Here is an 18272-nt window from a genome sequence, read left to right on the forward strand (position 1 = left end):
CACACACACACACACACACACACACACACACACACACACACACACACATATATATATATATATATATACATATACACTTATGTATTACTATTTATGTGTACATATTTATACCTATTTATATCTTTTTTTTGAATTTAATTTATTAAGTTATTTGGATATATAAACAAACGATAAAAATTAATGTATATATATATATATAACTGAGCGCCTGTATTAGTGTATACATATACGTACATATTATTATTAATTGCAACACATAAGTATGTATCGAAATAATTATCTTTGTACGACCGAATGATTGAAAAACAAAATTAAATACCACAAAATCAATATCATAATAATATATGATATAATCTTTTGTAGCTGTTCTTATACTCATACCAATATTAAACCATCAACATAACAATGAAAAAAGGATTATAATTAAAACTGACCATTATGTCTGCAATTTTTGAGCATAACTGTACGCCTGATCGTATTTGTTACGAAATCACCGTCCATAATCGATTATGAATAATAGGATACGTATGCCAAAAAAGTGTATTAATATCCACTACCAGCAAATATTCCATTATTATTCCATTATTTATTCCATAAACCATGCGGTAAATATAAGGTAATAATAAAATATTAATCTTAATTAGCAATTATTTTAAAATGTATAGATCTATACACAATGTATTCTCAGTAACATGCATGTCTATGAAAAAAAAATGTCTTCGAGTTATCAAAATATTTTTATAAATAATTAAATTAGGTATGTTTATTTAAATTCAATTTATAAAAACATGAATACAAGAAAACTTCTAATCAATGCATATTTTCCAGCCCAATTTCTCATTTATGGAAACTCATAGATGGTTATGACTGTGATTCTGAAAATACTTTTAATTGCAACGATTCCAATTGGGTCTCCAAAACAACAATATCTTCACATAGCGTCTGTATTTTGGTAATCATCGCACTATGTTCAATATCCTCGATTTTCCTTAAACAAAAACAAAAACGTTTGTTCATTATAACACTTATTTAAATCGTATTTGAGAAAAGTACATTCAATACGTCGTGTGTATCATAATTTTAAATAAGAAATTTAATATCAAATTAATTTAATTTACCTTACTGAGATAAGTTACAACTTAATGGTCTATAAAATACAATATATTTATACTAGTGTTGATATATTCATTCAATAAATATTTACCCATAAATATTATTTAAATACATAGGTAAATTACCTGGCACAACCAATTTCCTTAATGATTCCTTGATTTGAAATATGATGCATTTTTTTCCGTTCAGCACTAATTGTTTCATCGAGTTTTTTATTTTCTTTTGTGAATTTTTTTATCTCCTCGGTCAATTTTATTTGACGTTCCTTTAAATTAGTTTTTTGTTTATTATACGCCTTAAACAAAACAACAAGTTAAATAAAACAGGAATATAATTAATGTTTATAAATCATTATATAATGTTAATAGCTTACGAATTCAATTTCCGCTCTTTCTTTAACTTTTTGTTCGGCATTTTTAACCATACCTTTTGCCTTCAGCTCTTGATAGTCCAATATATTCTTGGTAAGTGTCATATGTTTAATAAATTCACAACGATACTTATACAATATTATTTTCAGCTTTTGAATATTAATATCCGACTTTATTATTTGACATTTACGTTTCATTTCAAATAAATGAGAGTGTTCACTCGCTTTAATCGATTTTTGTTTCTAAAACATACAAATGTTACAACAAAAGTTATTCGAGAGATTTTTATATTTATTACATACGAGCAGGCTCGTATTTAAAAATTTGGCGCTCTCGGGCATATAATTTATGCCCCCCCCCCCAGTGGCGTAGCCAGGTTATATTATTATATATTATTATATTATATTTTTTATATGGGGAGGGATAACCACTTTTTTTGGATAAGTAAGGTAAGAGAGGATATGAGAATTCACCCTTAACCCCCCCTCATCTACCACCAAGTTTCTAAACGTAATTCAAGCATTTTACGAGTAGTATAGTTTTAAAAATATTTATTAACATATAATTAATAATAATAATAATAATTTTGGTTTCAGTGTTCAGTCACTTGCTCCACTCTGACAGCTGCATTCTCTTAAGCGAATTTCTGGCAAATTCAGTTATTATTTCACTTTCATGGAATTGCTCTTTTTTATTTATATAAGCCATAGCTAACCCATTCAGTCTATTTTCCGACATGGTGCTTCTTAAAAAAATTTTTAAGCGAATAAGTGCTGAAAACGTTCTTTCCGGAGTGAAAGAGGTAAGTGGTAACGTGGCGAATAATTGTAAAAGTATTTTAATGTTAGGTCGAAGATTGGTGCGATGAGAGAGTGAATCAAGAGCAGAATTCGGTTTTGGAATAGTATTTTGACTCCATTGTTGCCTCCATATGAACAGGTCAGCCCTGATTGTAGGTGAAGTATCATCATGGAAATCTTGGACATATATTTTAGCAGCTTTTATAATATTTTTATCGTCATACATATTTAAATTGGCCGGAATAAGTCCTTCAAGTGGCATAACATCAATAAGCCTTTGATTAAAACGAGCATTGATTCTATTAAATAGTCAAGATACATTATACATATAAACACGGCCCATGGGGGAGGCTATAGCCCCCTTAGCCCTCCCCCTTGGCTACGCCACTGCCCCCTCCCAAAAAAAAAAAAATTAAATAATAATATAACATTTATTATTACGTCCATAATCGAGATTTTTTAATATTAAAATATAACTTAAATGAAAATCGATTAATACTCTTTTTATTTAACAAATCAAACAAATTATAACATAATAAAACATACAATTTCCTTTTTTTTAATTAACAAATTATAATATGATGAAAATACAATTTTTTTTTAATTTACAAATTAAACAGATTATTTTCTTTTTTTTTATTGTTTTATTTCTTTTCTTCATTAGGTACATAATTTTTAAAATTAATTTTACTAAAATAAATTGCCACCCCTGATACTTGACGCCCCCAGGCATGTGCCTATCCGTGCCACATCTAAATACGGGCCTGCATACAAGAATGGTTATTCTCGTATGTAAAAACATAAAAATCAATTACAACAATGAATATTATATAACATTTTACTTAATTTTTAGTTGCGTAAACAGTGTCAGTTAATATTTTGATTTTATTTTTACCTTTTAAGTATTTGTTTCTTTATAAAATTCACTAAATATAACATATTTTACTGACTTACTTCAACTTCATTCTTCCGCTCTAAACAAACATTTTTATGTATAAGTAAAACATCATCAAAATCCTCGATATGTCCTGTAAGTTTAATTTCTTCTGTGTTTCCTTTTTTCACAATCAGTTGTACCTAAACAATTTAATTTTAATAAAAATATATTTCATTAGTTTTATTTTCCCTAATATAATAGACAAATATTTCTACCTCAAGTTCATCTTTATAACGAAAATCTTGATTTTTCAGTTGAGTGATAGAAGTTTTTAACATCTTCATCATAACTGTATGGTTTTTTACATGTTGTTTTAGATTTTTTAAAAAATTAGTCTCGTTTATCAAGTCTTTTTGACAATTTATGATTTTAAATTCGTTTTTAATTTTTAAACGTCTATAATAGCAAAGTCTTTGCCATGTTTTACTATTCATACGCAGTTTTTTATTAGTTACATATTTATAGTCGTCATTCATCTTAAGTGTATTCAAATATTTAATAAATGGTGAACTCAAAAGATCTAGTTTATCATATGTTGGATCCATTATAGTATCAACAAACTGATAGCCAACTAATGATGAATAATTTGTATTGCCTAACATTTTAGGCCTTAAACTAAAAAAATTATAATTAAACTAGTAAAATTTAAAATAAATATCTAAAAGTTTAGTATATTTTACTTGTAAGCAATTAATGTCGTTTTATGGAACTTGGATTCAAATTTATTTCGGAGTTCTCGATCAGTATTCATCAACGTACTTAAGATCGTATTCACATCGTAAATATTTTCTTGTATTTTTGTGATTTTTTTTTTTAATTCCGTAAGAGTATTTTCATTTTCCAAACAATTTCGTCTTTAAATATAATTATAAAAAATTAAACAATTTTTTTCATATGAAATAGTTGCACTTACTCGAGTAATTTGATTTGTTGTTTTCTTTGATCGCTGTCATTTAATATTTTTGAAATTCTAATAATTTTTAAATACTCCTGGTTGATGGCTGAATCGTATTTAATCTTAATTTCAAAAAGATTTTTTATATTTTTATCCAATTCTTTTATGCTTTTTTTAATATTCCGATCAATTTCAATCTTTTCTTGTTCAAGAATAGTTTTGTACTTCATTCTATCATTGTTTAAAGCCACTACTGCTTCTTCATACTTAATTATTAATTTTAAATCACCTACCGTATAATCTTCAGGCTTTTTATTCAACTAAAATACAAAAAAATTGTAACACATACTATCATGTTAAATAAATTTTAAAATATTATGCAAAAATACACAACCATGCAATGAGGTTTTGGTATATCTTTTTTTAACTCATCTTCCCATATTTTCTGTAATACGCCATCCATCATATGAATAAGTGCCTGCTTCCTGAATTTTTCGACTTTTTGTGATTGTTCGTTGTTATCTTCATTCGAATGAGTCGATTTTTTTTCGTTAAGTAATAAGTTATTAAATTTCATAGCAACTTTATTATCTTCGACGTATAAAAGTCTCTCAGTTTGTTCATATTGACTCCACTTATATTCTACCGGCGAAGGTGCAGTCGATTCAACTGAACACAATTATATGTATCAATTAAAATATATCACCAATTATCATTATCCATATAATACTTTTGCACGCTAATCTCAATTCGATTTCAATCACACGCAATCTATTATTAAATCCATTCAATTTATCTAGTATTTGTTGTTTATCGACGAACAAATCATCAAATAATGAATTGAATTTGAGCTTCAATTTGCTGATTATGAACTAGTTGTTGATTACATATGCATTTTAATAAAAAAAACATTTATAAAACTATAAAAAACCAAATAATTGTGTTTACGTACTTCAAGTAAAATCATTTCATCTTCAGCTATATCCAATTTATAATAATCGTACTGAGAATATAAACACTCAATAGTTTCTATTAACTCATGACTTATTGATCCTTTATATTTTTCTCTAAAAAAAACATAATCTTAACATTTAATTGATACATAGTTAATTTTATACATTTTTACTCGAATGATAGTAAGTTAGACAAAGATCTCTTATTTATTATCCGAGTTGATTTATTGATAATTTCTTGGTCTTCTTTACTAATTGAATAATTATTTACCTTATATAAATCTTTGATACACTAAAACAAAATTTAAAATGTTTTTAAAATATATATTTTAAAATATATTTGTGCATACATGTATAGATTTTGGTTTAGCAATTAGAGGATCCCAATGTTCTTTAATTATATTTTCCTTTTTCATTTTACAAATATTTGTATCACTTATCATTCTGGCTTCGTACTCGTCACGTTCAACTCCATAATTTTGGTCAAACCATAATCTATATTCATCATCATCTATATAAAATTCTTCTTTATCTAATCTCTCATCTTCTGGTCCATTCTGGTTCTCTTCGTACAAAGCTAGTAACTACAATAAAATCATTCAATAGACACTTAAATTAAATTCTATCTATTTTAAAGAGTAAAATTAAATAATATTTGGAAAAAGTTTTTTTATTACATTCTTTTTTATTTTTTCAAACTCTTCGCTTAATTGTTTTTTTTTTTTCGATCTGTGCATTCCATTCATTTGTTTGCTTGATCATTGTCCAAGTTATTCGTTTAGGACCTAAGATAGAACAATATAATTAATTAATTAATATTAAATTAATTTAATATATATAAATTAAATAGTATCTAATTTAATTATTAATATTAAATGTTTACTCCCTGCTTCATTTTCAAAACCAATTCCTTTCGTTTTCATAATTTTTATAATTATTGGTGAATCTATTTGATAATTTCGTCTTATATGATGACACGAATCCCTAAAATTAATTATTCCAATATTTTATTTATTTTTTTTACTTTTGGTGAAATATACTTAAAGCTTGTGCACATCAAGTTTCCCTCACGGCTCAATGTTAATATATTACGGTAGCTGCTATCAATTTCTGCGGCCATCAATCCTCCAGTTTGCCAATGACTGCAATTTACCCTTATAATTTTCTTCCACTGATCGTCATCAGTAAACTCGTAAACGTTATATGTACCATCGTTACAAAATGTAATACAATGTTTTTTCCATGAAGATATTTTAATAACTCTCACATCATGATCTAACGGTATAATTTTTGACCTTAATACTTTTTCCTAGAAATAAAATACACGTTCAAAGCCACTACATAAATAATAACAATATCATAAATACCGTCATACTGCATTCAACATACCTCAACAATGTTTATAGTCATCAAATGAATATGAAAAGACTTTAACACAGTTAAAGCTATATTGATTGTACCGGGTATATCAAATGAAATCCATTTAAAAATTGATGTATAATTATGCTGTGTATTTAGTAATTTAAAAACAATATCGAAATTTTTATTAAATATCACTACATTGTTGCCAGCAACTTCAGAGATTTCTTCATGTTCTCTGTATAAAATGGTCAAAAGCGACGATTGTTTATCATCGAATATTTTAGCATCAATAATTTCCTTTTTCAAGTGATATTCTTTTATTATGGAACATGTTTTTTCCAATTCAATCTAATAAATATTTTTAATTATTGTTTAACCATATAGCAAAATAACAATAGTAAGTAATTATGAAAACTCGTTTTAAACGCATCACAAATTCAATAACAATAACAATATTATATATTAATCTAACCCTGCAGTTGTCTTTATATAAATATTATGTATGTGTGCCTATTGAAAGATTGAAAAATAAATCATCCACTAAATTAAATAAATATAATGAAGTTCTATAATCAACTCACCCTGATGTGATATAATCGACCAGTTGAAAAATTCGTGGCCAAACATTCTTTTCCGTCGCTAAAAAAATTTACACAAGATAGTTCTTCATCACACAACACCATTTTTGATATAAGTTCTACGTCAGATTCATTGGGATCAGTTTTCAGTAATTCCACTTTGCCGTTTTTAAACGATACCGCAACATAGTAATAACGTGGATTACTACATACATTTGTCGCAATGCCATTCAGTTCCATTTCACATCTCTATAAAACAACAATAAATAACAAACAATTAACCACACAATAAAAAACACCTTTAATGTAACCATTGAACCAATATTAAAAATGTTTTTACGAATTTTCCAGTCGAAACGTCCCACACTTGCAATACATTTTTTTCATTAATTGTGACAACTAGCAGGTCCGTCGGCTTAACGAATACAAAATACTTGATATTATTTCCGTAATATTGTAGTATTGTAATTGTATTGAGTTTTGTATTCTTCATACATTTCAACAAAATCCCCTCGAAAAAAAAAAAAATAAATAAAGCTAAAAATATCGTGCGCAATACTTGCATATTTTGTATATCTTCTTAAAGAAATTTTAATCTTTGTGATGCAGTTGATACGTAATTATATTTCATTTTCACATGAATTTTTATTTTGTATTAAAAAATTATTTCATGATATGCATATAGTCACTATACTGTCCATTAAAAGAACAAAAAAGGTGGTAAGAACATTCAATTTTAAATTATCCGCGTCAATTATGTTTATCAGTTAGTATATATAGATACAGCCGGTTAAAAATGGGACTAGGTGAAAATGAAAGTAAAACATTATAAAAACTAAAATCTCACAAAAATAAAAATAAAACAAATCTACCTCGAGAATACTTTGTTTATATTAATAAATAATATGTATCACCTCGTCCGACCAACCGTAAAAATCGTTGTCACCCGCCAGCACAACACTCTGCAACATGTAGTTTAAAATGATTGTCCAGGATTTCACAAAAGCGCCTTTAACTTCATTGAAACCCTATAAATACTTTACAGTTAATGAAGACCTTATAACAGTAAATGATCTTAGATCGAGGAGTCGCAGGAAGACTTCGTTCGATTATTTAATCAGTTACAGAATACCAACCCTTATACCAGCATCCATCATCAATTATTAACAACCTCTTCCAAAAAAAAAACCTTCTATACACTAGATACTACTGCGAAACACCCGATTCATGTGCGATACAAAATTATAATGAACAGTGGTGAACCCAAAAACATAGGAGTTAAAATTATTTTTACCATAAAAATTCCCTCGGGAAATAACATACAATATTTGTTTTGTTAATTGTGTTTATTAGATACCAAATGTATAAAATTAACAAAAAACCTTATTGCAAAAAAAAAACTGAAATTGTTAACATCTAAATGAATGCTGATTAAACTAAGAATCAAAAATTCAAATTAATTAAAATATATGATATTATGTTGAGATGATATTACGAACCGATTAAATTTAAACTGTTAAACCGTATGATGCGCAAAACTAACAAAATAACGGAGAAAAGATAAAAAGAAAATGATCAAAGATGATAAATCATCAAAAACACCGAATAAAAATTTCACCGTAGACAGGTATCGGGTATTAAGCAAAACGAGTTGTGCACTTGGAAAGCGCATTGTTTCAGATCGACCGAAAAGAAAAAAAATATCATCACTTTGCGTTAATAACAATATATTCGGGTACTCGCCGTCAATCTTCCGGACACGTGCAACACGAATCCCTGCGAGCTGCGGCACAGCAACGCGCGTCGTGGTGCCGTTCCTCCGCCGTCGCTGCCTGCGTACTCAACGCACATCTCGGCGGTGGACGCGATCACGGTAGTCGGCCGTGTGCGGTACACGTTCGCCGACGTATCGCAGAACACGAACCAACCGTGACCTGTTTTGCCAGTCACCCAGCAGCACGTCCCGTGTGCCATGTCCACGCCGCGCGGCAAGTCGACCGGTGTCCGTAACGCATGCACCGTCCTGCCGCCCACGAACACCCGCCAAAGTTGCAGTCGGGCCGTCACGCTGCGCTCGGCGACACTCAACAGCACGTCATGTCCGTCGTCAAATACACTGCAGTTTCGTCAATTTCATTTGAAAGAATACAAGAATTACGTTAGTAAGTAACTTCCTATTGCAATATACCCGAATGACATGATAACTTTAGTCACCGTAACGACTAGTTTCTGCTGCGGTTGCAATTCGCACACTGAACTTAATTGTCGTAGGCACTTTTGGTACCTTAATCTAATCTATGTAATTTATGTTGTACAATTTACTAATTATAGGTACCGCACGGTAACTGAACATACAAGCAAGCAACTGCGACGTTAAGTTACGATGTTTAGACGGGACTCCGCGGAGCACGTCTCCAAAAAGAAACCGGATCACTATTATTATAGGCGCAGAATAAAATTTAATACATTTATTTTTAGACAACTATATGCCATACAAATAAAAATATTTGAATATTTAAATAATAATACGAGTCAAGTAATTATTGTAACCTGTATTATATTTTATTTTATTTAGTATAGACGTGGTATATTTATTTTTATTTTAAGGGAGGCTTGAATGAAAATAGTTTGAGAACTTCTAATGTAGGGTAACATGTCGGTAACAAATTTAGCTGTATGCATAATAGTTTTACTTAGGCAAAATATATACATATATATATATATATATAATATATGTATATTATACATATATTGTGGAAGTTTTAAATGAATTAACAAAACAATACATTTTTTGCATATTAAAATATTAAGTAACATTTAATACTTATTACGGTTAAATTGAAATTATTTTAATTTTATTTTTTTTCGTTTAAATAATCACATGACCCGATGAGGGGAAGGAGTGTTTCATTTATTGTAATCATTATGGCTATAGTCGCGCGCACATATATATAATTCATTTTTACATGTATACACACCGATTTAGAGGGTGAGACATATATCATTATTTTTTTTTCTTATATGGGTAAGGAACACCCTAATGTATATATACATTGTTATATATGTTATATTTAATAATTGCATCGAATTCTTATTTGATCACACTCCACGTATAATAAAACATTGTATTGTGATTATCATAAATTTGATATTTTAAATCATCAAATATGAAAAAAAAATTATTAGTCATTTATTATACTAAATATATACTAAATATATTGAATGAATTATAAAATGTACTAAACTTATGTGCACACACAACTTTATGAGATTATTATTGTTATATTATTATAAATAATATTCACCTCAGAGATTGATCTGGTTGGATGTATCCGGTTTTTACGGTAAACAATTTTTCTCCGATTCTCCATGACCACACGATCAAATCGTGTGCCGGATAGTCACGCAGACCAATCAAATATTCCGTTTTAACAAACGACATGGACTTAACTCCTGCAGAGTATGGATTGCTATCATCTAAAAAATTTTAAAAAAATACTTTTTGTATTATTTATTACTTTATATTAGTAGATATGTATTAATATTCTGTGATTCGATGTTTGATCTTTTAACTGTCAATTTTTTCAACATTTATTTTATTACACTGGTATCACACCTTCTCTGGTATTCAATATTTATCATTATGTTTATCTGGAAATTTCAAATAGACTATAGTCATTCAAATGGGAGTTTATCGATTCCGCCAAATATCTGTATATATTGATTGCGCCGAATATTTTCATATATCGATTCCATCGAAGATTTATATATATATTATAATATTAAAACATTTTCGTATTTTATAAATACATAATATTGGTTCCAGCAGGTTTTCTACTAAATACTGACATAGTATATAATATTTTATTCTACTTTACAAATTCTAATTTAAAATTTCTATGCTCTACTGACAAAATATTTGTAGATGGTACATTTTATAATAGCCCAAAATATTCCCCAACTGTTTACGGTTCATATTTTTAAAAATGAATATTATGTTCCATTATCTTATTTCTTATTGCCAGACAAAATCACAAATACATACGCTACCGCGTTTAAACGTATTATTAAAACATGTTCAGCTCAAAATGTATATTTCAATCCAACTACAATTGTTGTTGATAATAATTGTTAATAATCAGTGATTATTATATGTATTATTATTATTTATTTATTCTATAAATATTTTTTTTCTTACTTAACTTCGTACCACTATACCGTCGTGCTAGATATAATATATATATATATAGTATATATAATGTAATGTGTATATAGTGATGTTACATGTATATATATTTTCGGCGGAAACGATAGCCGGCGGAATCGATGTACAAAAAATATTCGACGCAATCGATAGGTTTCTTATAGGTAAAAACACTTTCGGCGGAGTCGTTATACGCCTCATTCAAATGGGGATTCTTATATTACTTCAATTATATAACAATAATATTGTTATACCAATATATTATATAGGTATATCGTTGGTACTAGATACATAGGAAGCAACATTCTTTCCTAATATTTTTTAATTTTTTTGTTGTTGCTTACCTTTAATTGATAAATAACAATTTATAAATATAAGTTCAGATGAGTATTCCGTAATTAAGCGTCTTCTATTGATTAAATATTATAAAATATAATTTTATATCTATATGAAAAAAATTAATATAGAAAGCGGGGGTGGCCAACCCAAATGATTTTGCGGGCTACTTTGGAAATACATTACGATCCCTCGGGCCACATATAATATTATATTAGTATTTTGCCCCAACCAGGCCCTATTATTGGTACAATTTCGGACTGCACACTTGATTTTACTGCTTTAAATGAAAATTTAGTCTCGCAACTGTCTTAGAAAAAGGAATATATTACATAAATAATATATATATGCATTAAATTTTAAAAAATTCAATAATACTCATATTTCCTAGTAGTAGTTGGCTTATTATTTAATTTTTGTTTTATAGACCATAGTTCACACACGTAAAACCGTAGTGCACACTTGTACATTCGTAGTGTACATTGTGTGTCGGGGTGTACATAAAAATAGGGCCTGGCCCCAATACAAAAAGAATTGGAGTAAACATTTTTAAACAGGATTATTTATTATTACAAAATAAGTTTTGGTGTATTAATTATTTGGAATAAACAGAATGAATTATTATTGTTTTTATCACCGTATTCTGAATCAAATTTTTAAAATTTTAAATTGCCGGTACAGAAGCGCATGTGATCGAATGTAATTCGCTGCTTTTATGACTACTTGCATAACATGGTTCATCGACAATACTTGGGAATAAAGATTTTGTTGATGAATCAAACAGTTAGTTGCAATTACGTTGTTAATAATACGGATTCCGCGTTGTGCGGGCATTCCAGAATATTTTATTAGGACAAAAATACTTTTTTTTTGTAATGTTTGATGAATCTCGCGGGCTGCAAACTTTCCAGGGTGGGCCACATGCAGCCCACGGGTTGGCCATCCCTGATATAAAGCATATCTTCCTCTGACTGGGCTACGGTACTGACATCAATTAATGTATGGTAAGTACTTACCAATAAAAGTTACCAAAACTTTGAAGTCTGGATAACGACATACAATAACCTTCGATATTGGTGGTTGTTCAGCCAAAGCAAGTAAATCTATGCCACAACAACCAACACATGCAACGCCATCTAAGGGTAGGATGTTTAGGTTGCCATCATCAACTGATGGTACTATTTTATTTCCACTCACTATCAAAATATTTTCTTTTTGTGTTTTCACATTATAAAATAATAGCATCTTTCCAACGTGTATCAATAACACATCTTCAGACACAAACTTTAATTCTCGAACATTCTTGGGTTTTAACCATCTACAGAAAAACAAATGTATTTAAATGGAACGATAAACACTTATATTTTAGACAAACGTTTGACCAATGAATCTCACAAAATTTAGAAATTTTATTTTTATATCTTCAACATAATTTTTAAATCTGCAGATTTACCTTACAGACATACATTTGTTTGCTACACATGTATAATGCTCTGATGGTTCATGAATTTCTTCCCGATCGACAGAGTTTAAAACAGAATTTTCTCTCAAATCGTCCATCATTATTAAGTTGCAATATAAAGTCCTTTAAATCAATTAAAATTAAAAAATACAAGTGGTGGATTTACAGTGATCTGGACCACCTACAAACGTCAAACAAACATAATGAACAATAACTGTCAATATTTTAAATTAATATATCAACCATACTAGGTATATCTGTGTATGTGTACGCTAACGTGAAACATTTATATGCGCTATCGTGTAAATGTGAAAAAAAAACATATTTTTACTCGCATAAAAACAATTTTTATGTAATTAACTATGTTGTAATAGATTCGTATTGTTTTCTTACAAGATTAATATAAATTCAAATTAAATAACAGATGTTTTGTTTTTTGGAGTTTAATTTTTAAATCAAATAAATAATATCCATAGACCATGCTGTTAAGTAGTATTATTTTTCATTGTTGAATTTTTATTGATGTAGAATTTTTACCCTTCTGGCGATTTCAAGGTCTCTTTAAAAAGCAATAAACCAATTTTCGCAGTTAGATACAAAGAACACGCCCTCGTTAAAATTTATTATAACCAAATCCAACCTACAAAGTACCGCGAAACCATCATCGAACGACAGTGTTTCTCAATATACTACAAAAATTATCTACAATCTCTAAAATGTTACGCCTGGGGATAAATTCCTATCTCCCTCTCCGTAGTTCCACCACTGCTCATAATTTAAAATTTTTTAAATAGTTTAATATTATTTTATTTACTATTTACTAAATATCCTAATTTCTAAGTTCCTTTATCTATAATATATATCCCATAGTTATAACCAGGGTTCGAGATTTATAGCACTTAAAATTATTAAAATAAGCACTTAAAAACATCATTATAAGCACTAAAATAAGCATTTAAAAAATTTAAAATTAAGCAAAAATATTAATTCAAAAAAAAAAAAAAAAAACTACAAAATTCTAACTAAAAAATCAAACAAAATAAAAATGAATCTTCACTTTCAAGACTTTAAGGATTTTCTAAGATATTTTTCTGAAAAATAAAATGTGAACTGTGTACTCTCTGTTCTTGATCATTCTAACATTTGACACTCAGTTCCATTTTCAACGTCGGAACATCATTGTTGCGACGAACTACGTGACAACATAGATAAGAATTATATTTAATTTTAATTCCATCAAAAACGACTTTGCAGGAGAAAACTATAAGAACGTATTAAAAAAACTGGTCAAATAAGCAAAAATAATCAGAAAAACTGGAAATAAGCATTTTTTTTAAAAATTGCTGAAAAAAGCAAAAAAGGCACTTTCAAATTTCATAATTGTACGTGTTATAACTTGACATACACTTATACACTATAGCACTCTGCTACATTTTAAGACAATCCATAAAAATAAGCAAATGCTTTAACTCCCGAGCCCTGCTTATAACATTAACTCTAATTGTTTAAAAATGAGTCTTAACCACTTAAATAAATGAATGTTTTAAAGTAAGTTTTAAACATTTTAAACAATGTTGAAGATGTTATAAATAAATTATTTAAAACATTTTGATTTCAACATAACAACTCTGCATATTACTTATATGCTTTATAACAAAAAATACAGATATCATTATATTGTTTTGATGCTAAATGAGAGTTGTTACTTTGATGTTGCATATTATAAAATAAGACACTATGAATTATAAACGTCAATACACCTCATGTAATTTTTGTGTAGATTTTCATTCTGGCATTCGATAAGACCACGGCTCTATTTTTGGTTTGTTATCTCGCCGACTTTTTGCCAACATGGTGACACATGGAAGTCCGATATTTAAATATAGAAAATAATAAGTGAGTAAAATATTTTAAATAAAATAAAATTCTAAAACCTTCTGTTGCGAATAAATTATCTCATATAATCAAAAATAATTGATTATACGAGTTTATCAAGTTCCATTTCTACACCATTTTCGACGGCTGCATCCGAATTAAGTGTCGAATTTAAAATTACTACACTAGTTGGGTCCCGGATTTTTATAGGTACTACACTAGTTGGATCCCGGATTTTTATAGGTACTACACTAGTTGGGTCCTGAATTATTTTAGGTATACACTAGTTCCTGAATATTTTTTGGTAATTACTAAATTATACAAATTATACTAACATTTTCCTTGCCATTTTAACAGATTTAAAACTGTCTATGATCTATTTAGACCACAGGTATGGTCAAAAATGTTTTTTATAGTTTTTTTTTTTTGTTTTTAGTTTCTTTTCCATTAATTTTTATTTATATTATATAATGATTTTAAAATTTTTAATATTTTTTAATTTACCTACATGGCTATAATTATATTATATAATATGTATTTTTATACTTGATTTTTAGAATTTTTAATATTTTTACCAACACAATTATAATTTATATTTTAATGGAAAAGAAACTACAATACAAAAAAAAACTATAAAAAACATTTTTAACCATACTTGTCGTCTAAATAGATCATAGGCAGTCCTAAATCAGTTAAAATGGGAAGGAAAGTGTAAGTATAATGAATTACTTACTAAAAAATATTCAAAAACTATTATAATACCTAAAATAATTCTGGAGTCAACTAGTGAAGTACCTATGAAAATGTGGAATCCAAATAGTGTAATACCTAAAATAATTCAGTACCTAATTAATGTAGTATCTATAAAAATCCGGGACCCAACTAGTACACTACCTGCGATTAGCCCCTTTTACTCAGAACCTAACTCGGATGTTCCGTTTTCGACTATCGCATACTGATGAAAATATAGAAAAAAAATTTATTACGAAGAAATGTTTGAATAAATTCAGAGTATAAAAGGTACAAAATATTCCAACTTGTAATATTTTTAGTAGGCAAAGGAACAACTAAATATATTTATGAAATATAAGTTGAATATATGTATTATAAATTATTTCATATCTTGAAACTTGAATTTATATAAATTGCATTAAAATAATATATAAATAAAATACGGTAAGCATTAATATCTTATCAATATTATAGTATGACAATAGTACATATTAATTTTCGGGACTCCCGCAACAACAAATTTTGAAAATCTACTGATATAGACAATGTAAATGAAAATTAAACAGATTTTTTTTTCTATAAAGTGACAAAAATTCAAGTGAATGAAATGAAAAACCTTGTTAAATATTATTATTATTCTAATTTTAAATTACTACGACTGAGAATTATGCTAACATTAATTAGGATTAAAATAAAAATGTCTGTTCTTACCTCGTGATGATATAACATTCAAAATTGTAAAATATAAATGGCATTGAAATAAGTAATGCTTGTGACTATTATTCTGATAAACATACATGGATGTATCATGTAACCACAGAATATGTTTTAACTTATATTAAGATGTAACCGCAGGTTTGTACATAAAGGAGTCCCAATTGTCAAGATCTATAAAGAAGTCTTATAAAGTCTATAAAGAAAAATAAATCTTTATTTTTTTAATTGATAACACTAAATTATCATTTTTTCTTTGTTAGAACTTAAGAATCCAGTACATTCCTTGCTTGTTATTTAATCCTAATCTAAAACTAATTTACATGTAGGACATTATAACGGTTTAGAAAAATACATTTTTGAATATTTTTGACCATTTATAAATGTATTACAAAATGTAGGGAATTTAACTGGGATCTTAAATATTAGTATGAAATTGGCCGTGATAATAAATACAATTAAAATATAAATAAGCAGATCGAATCAAAAATTGATATTCATTAATTTGTCCAAGCAATGAAATAATCATTACAAAAATTTTAAAAAACCTTTTATCAACCAGTGAAATACAAATCTATGCTTCTTGCTAGGTATTTTTAAACATCAGATACATTAGTTTATAATATAATTTATTAGCTTCTAAAAATTTTCCTTTGAAATTATAAGTGTCTTTCCTAGTAATATCTTTTAAATATTAATGTAGATCAATTTCTATAAATATTTTAATGTTAAAGAAGCAAGTTTTTATACAAGTGTCTAAAATGGTGTGGAATTTAACTATAGTATCTTGGGAAAGTGTTTGTTACTAATATTAAGTCAGGTTTTTTTTTTATCGTCCATTATAATTATTTACAATCTGTACTAGGGTGCACAATAAGTAATATTTTAAGCTATATAATATAAAATAATGATAAAAGACCTAAAAACCCTTCACATTAAAAATACCTGAACATGGGTGATCAATTTTATGTAGGTGTGCATCAAAGATTGAGTAGGTCCCTAAGAAATTTGCATTTGAAGCATCTTACTGGATTTTCTGGAAGATGGTTTGAGTCAAAGGAGTAAATAGTTCAAATTTGTAGGGGGCTCAATTATTCTTAATAACCATGACTTTTTACCAAGTTTTTCCTTCACAAAAGCATTTCATATGCATCACTTAGTATAGAAAACAGTAGTGTAACATACTTCTTAATTTTTTGTGCAGCATTTTCCACAATCTTTATCCAAGAATAACTGAGAATATAACCTTACAATATGTTATGTAAATAAAAAAAAACATGCATGTATACAAATATTTCCATTCACTAAATTACCTCAAGTAGAAAATTATTGTTCTCTGAAACAAATTTGGGAGCTTTTAACTTTTAATTTTCCATCAAATCAGTTATCCAATTAAGATTTCACAGTATTTTGAACAGAATACTCAGTAGCTGATATAGCATTTCCTTATCTTGGCTCACTATTAAACTTACACCTTTTTTATATAGTGATATAGATGATGTTAATAAAATATAGTATTCAAACATTTTAAAAATAAAAATAAAAATATAATACACTAATGACATGTCACATTATGATCTTCAACAGTTATCATTTCAAAAAATATACTTTGTTTTAAAGTATTTCATGTAAGATAAGTTAGCAATCCTACATTTGTTTAAAATTATAATTCAGTTATCGTTTAATAAAATACTTAATAAGAGTTTATACAAATAATACATCAATTTGATACACATATTTTTTACATAAATATTAACTATAGTATTAAAACTAATTAACACACTTACATTATATGTTATATTAATGTTCATTAAACAATTTGGAAATATCACTAGGAAGGGAAATAATTACTACTTTACTTAAGCAGGGACTATGTTTATTCTTTTCAACTCATAAGTATTATATAAAACCTACTTAAATAAATATTTAAGAAAAGTTAA

General features: G+C 27.6%; 2 protein-coding genes across 2 annotated transcripts; both read right to left on the minus strand.

Annotated features, from left to right (window-relative positions):
• Positions 1 to 175: 175 nt before the first annotated feature.
• Positions 176 to 6056, minus strand: LOC112679604 (cilia- and flagella-associated protein 43-like). The gene is made up of 14 exons (XM_025549478.1): positions 5953 to 6056; positions 5747 to 5854; positions 5420 to 5653; positions 5243 to 5361; positions 5069 to 5183; positions 4847 to 4988; positions 4511 to 4785; positions 4135 to 4436; positions 3902 to 4075; positions 3437 to 3836; positions 3239 to 3361; positions 1487 to 1726; positions 1239 to 1408; positions 176 to 988 (listed from the first exon to the last, which is right to left on the minus strand). The coding sequence occupies exons 2-14, from the start codon at positions 5813 to 5815 to the stop codon at positions 862 to 864; spliced, it is 2490 nt and encodes an 829-aa protein (XP_025405263.1). The 5' UTR covers positions 5816 to 5854; positions 5953 to 6056; the 3' UTR covers positions 176 to 861.
• Positions 5973 to 8305, minus strand: LOC112679605. Its single transcript, XM_025549479.1, has 6 exons — positions 8146 to 8305; positions 7924 to 8037; positions 7350 to 7520; positions 7013 to 7258; positions 6459 to 6779; positions 5973 to 6378 (listed from the first exon to the last, which is right to left on the minus strand). Exons 1-6 carry the CDS (start codon positions 8164 to 8166, stop codon positions 6064 to 6066), a joined length of 1188 nt encoding a protein of 395 aa, XP_025405264.1. The 5' UTR covers positions 8167 to 8305; the 3' UTR covers positions 5973 to 6063.
• Between the last annotated feature and the right edge of the window lie 9967 nt (positions 8306 to 18272).

The sequence above is a fragment of the Sipha flava genome, unplaced genomic scaffold (assembly GCF_003268045.1).
Source record: "Sipha flava isolate LNK unplaced genomic scaffold, YSA_version1 164_pilon_pilon, whole genome shotgun sequence".
NCBI classification, from domain to species: domain Eukaryota; kingdom Metazoa; phylum Arthropoda; class Insecta; order Hemiptera; family Aphididae; genus Sipha; species Sipha flava.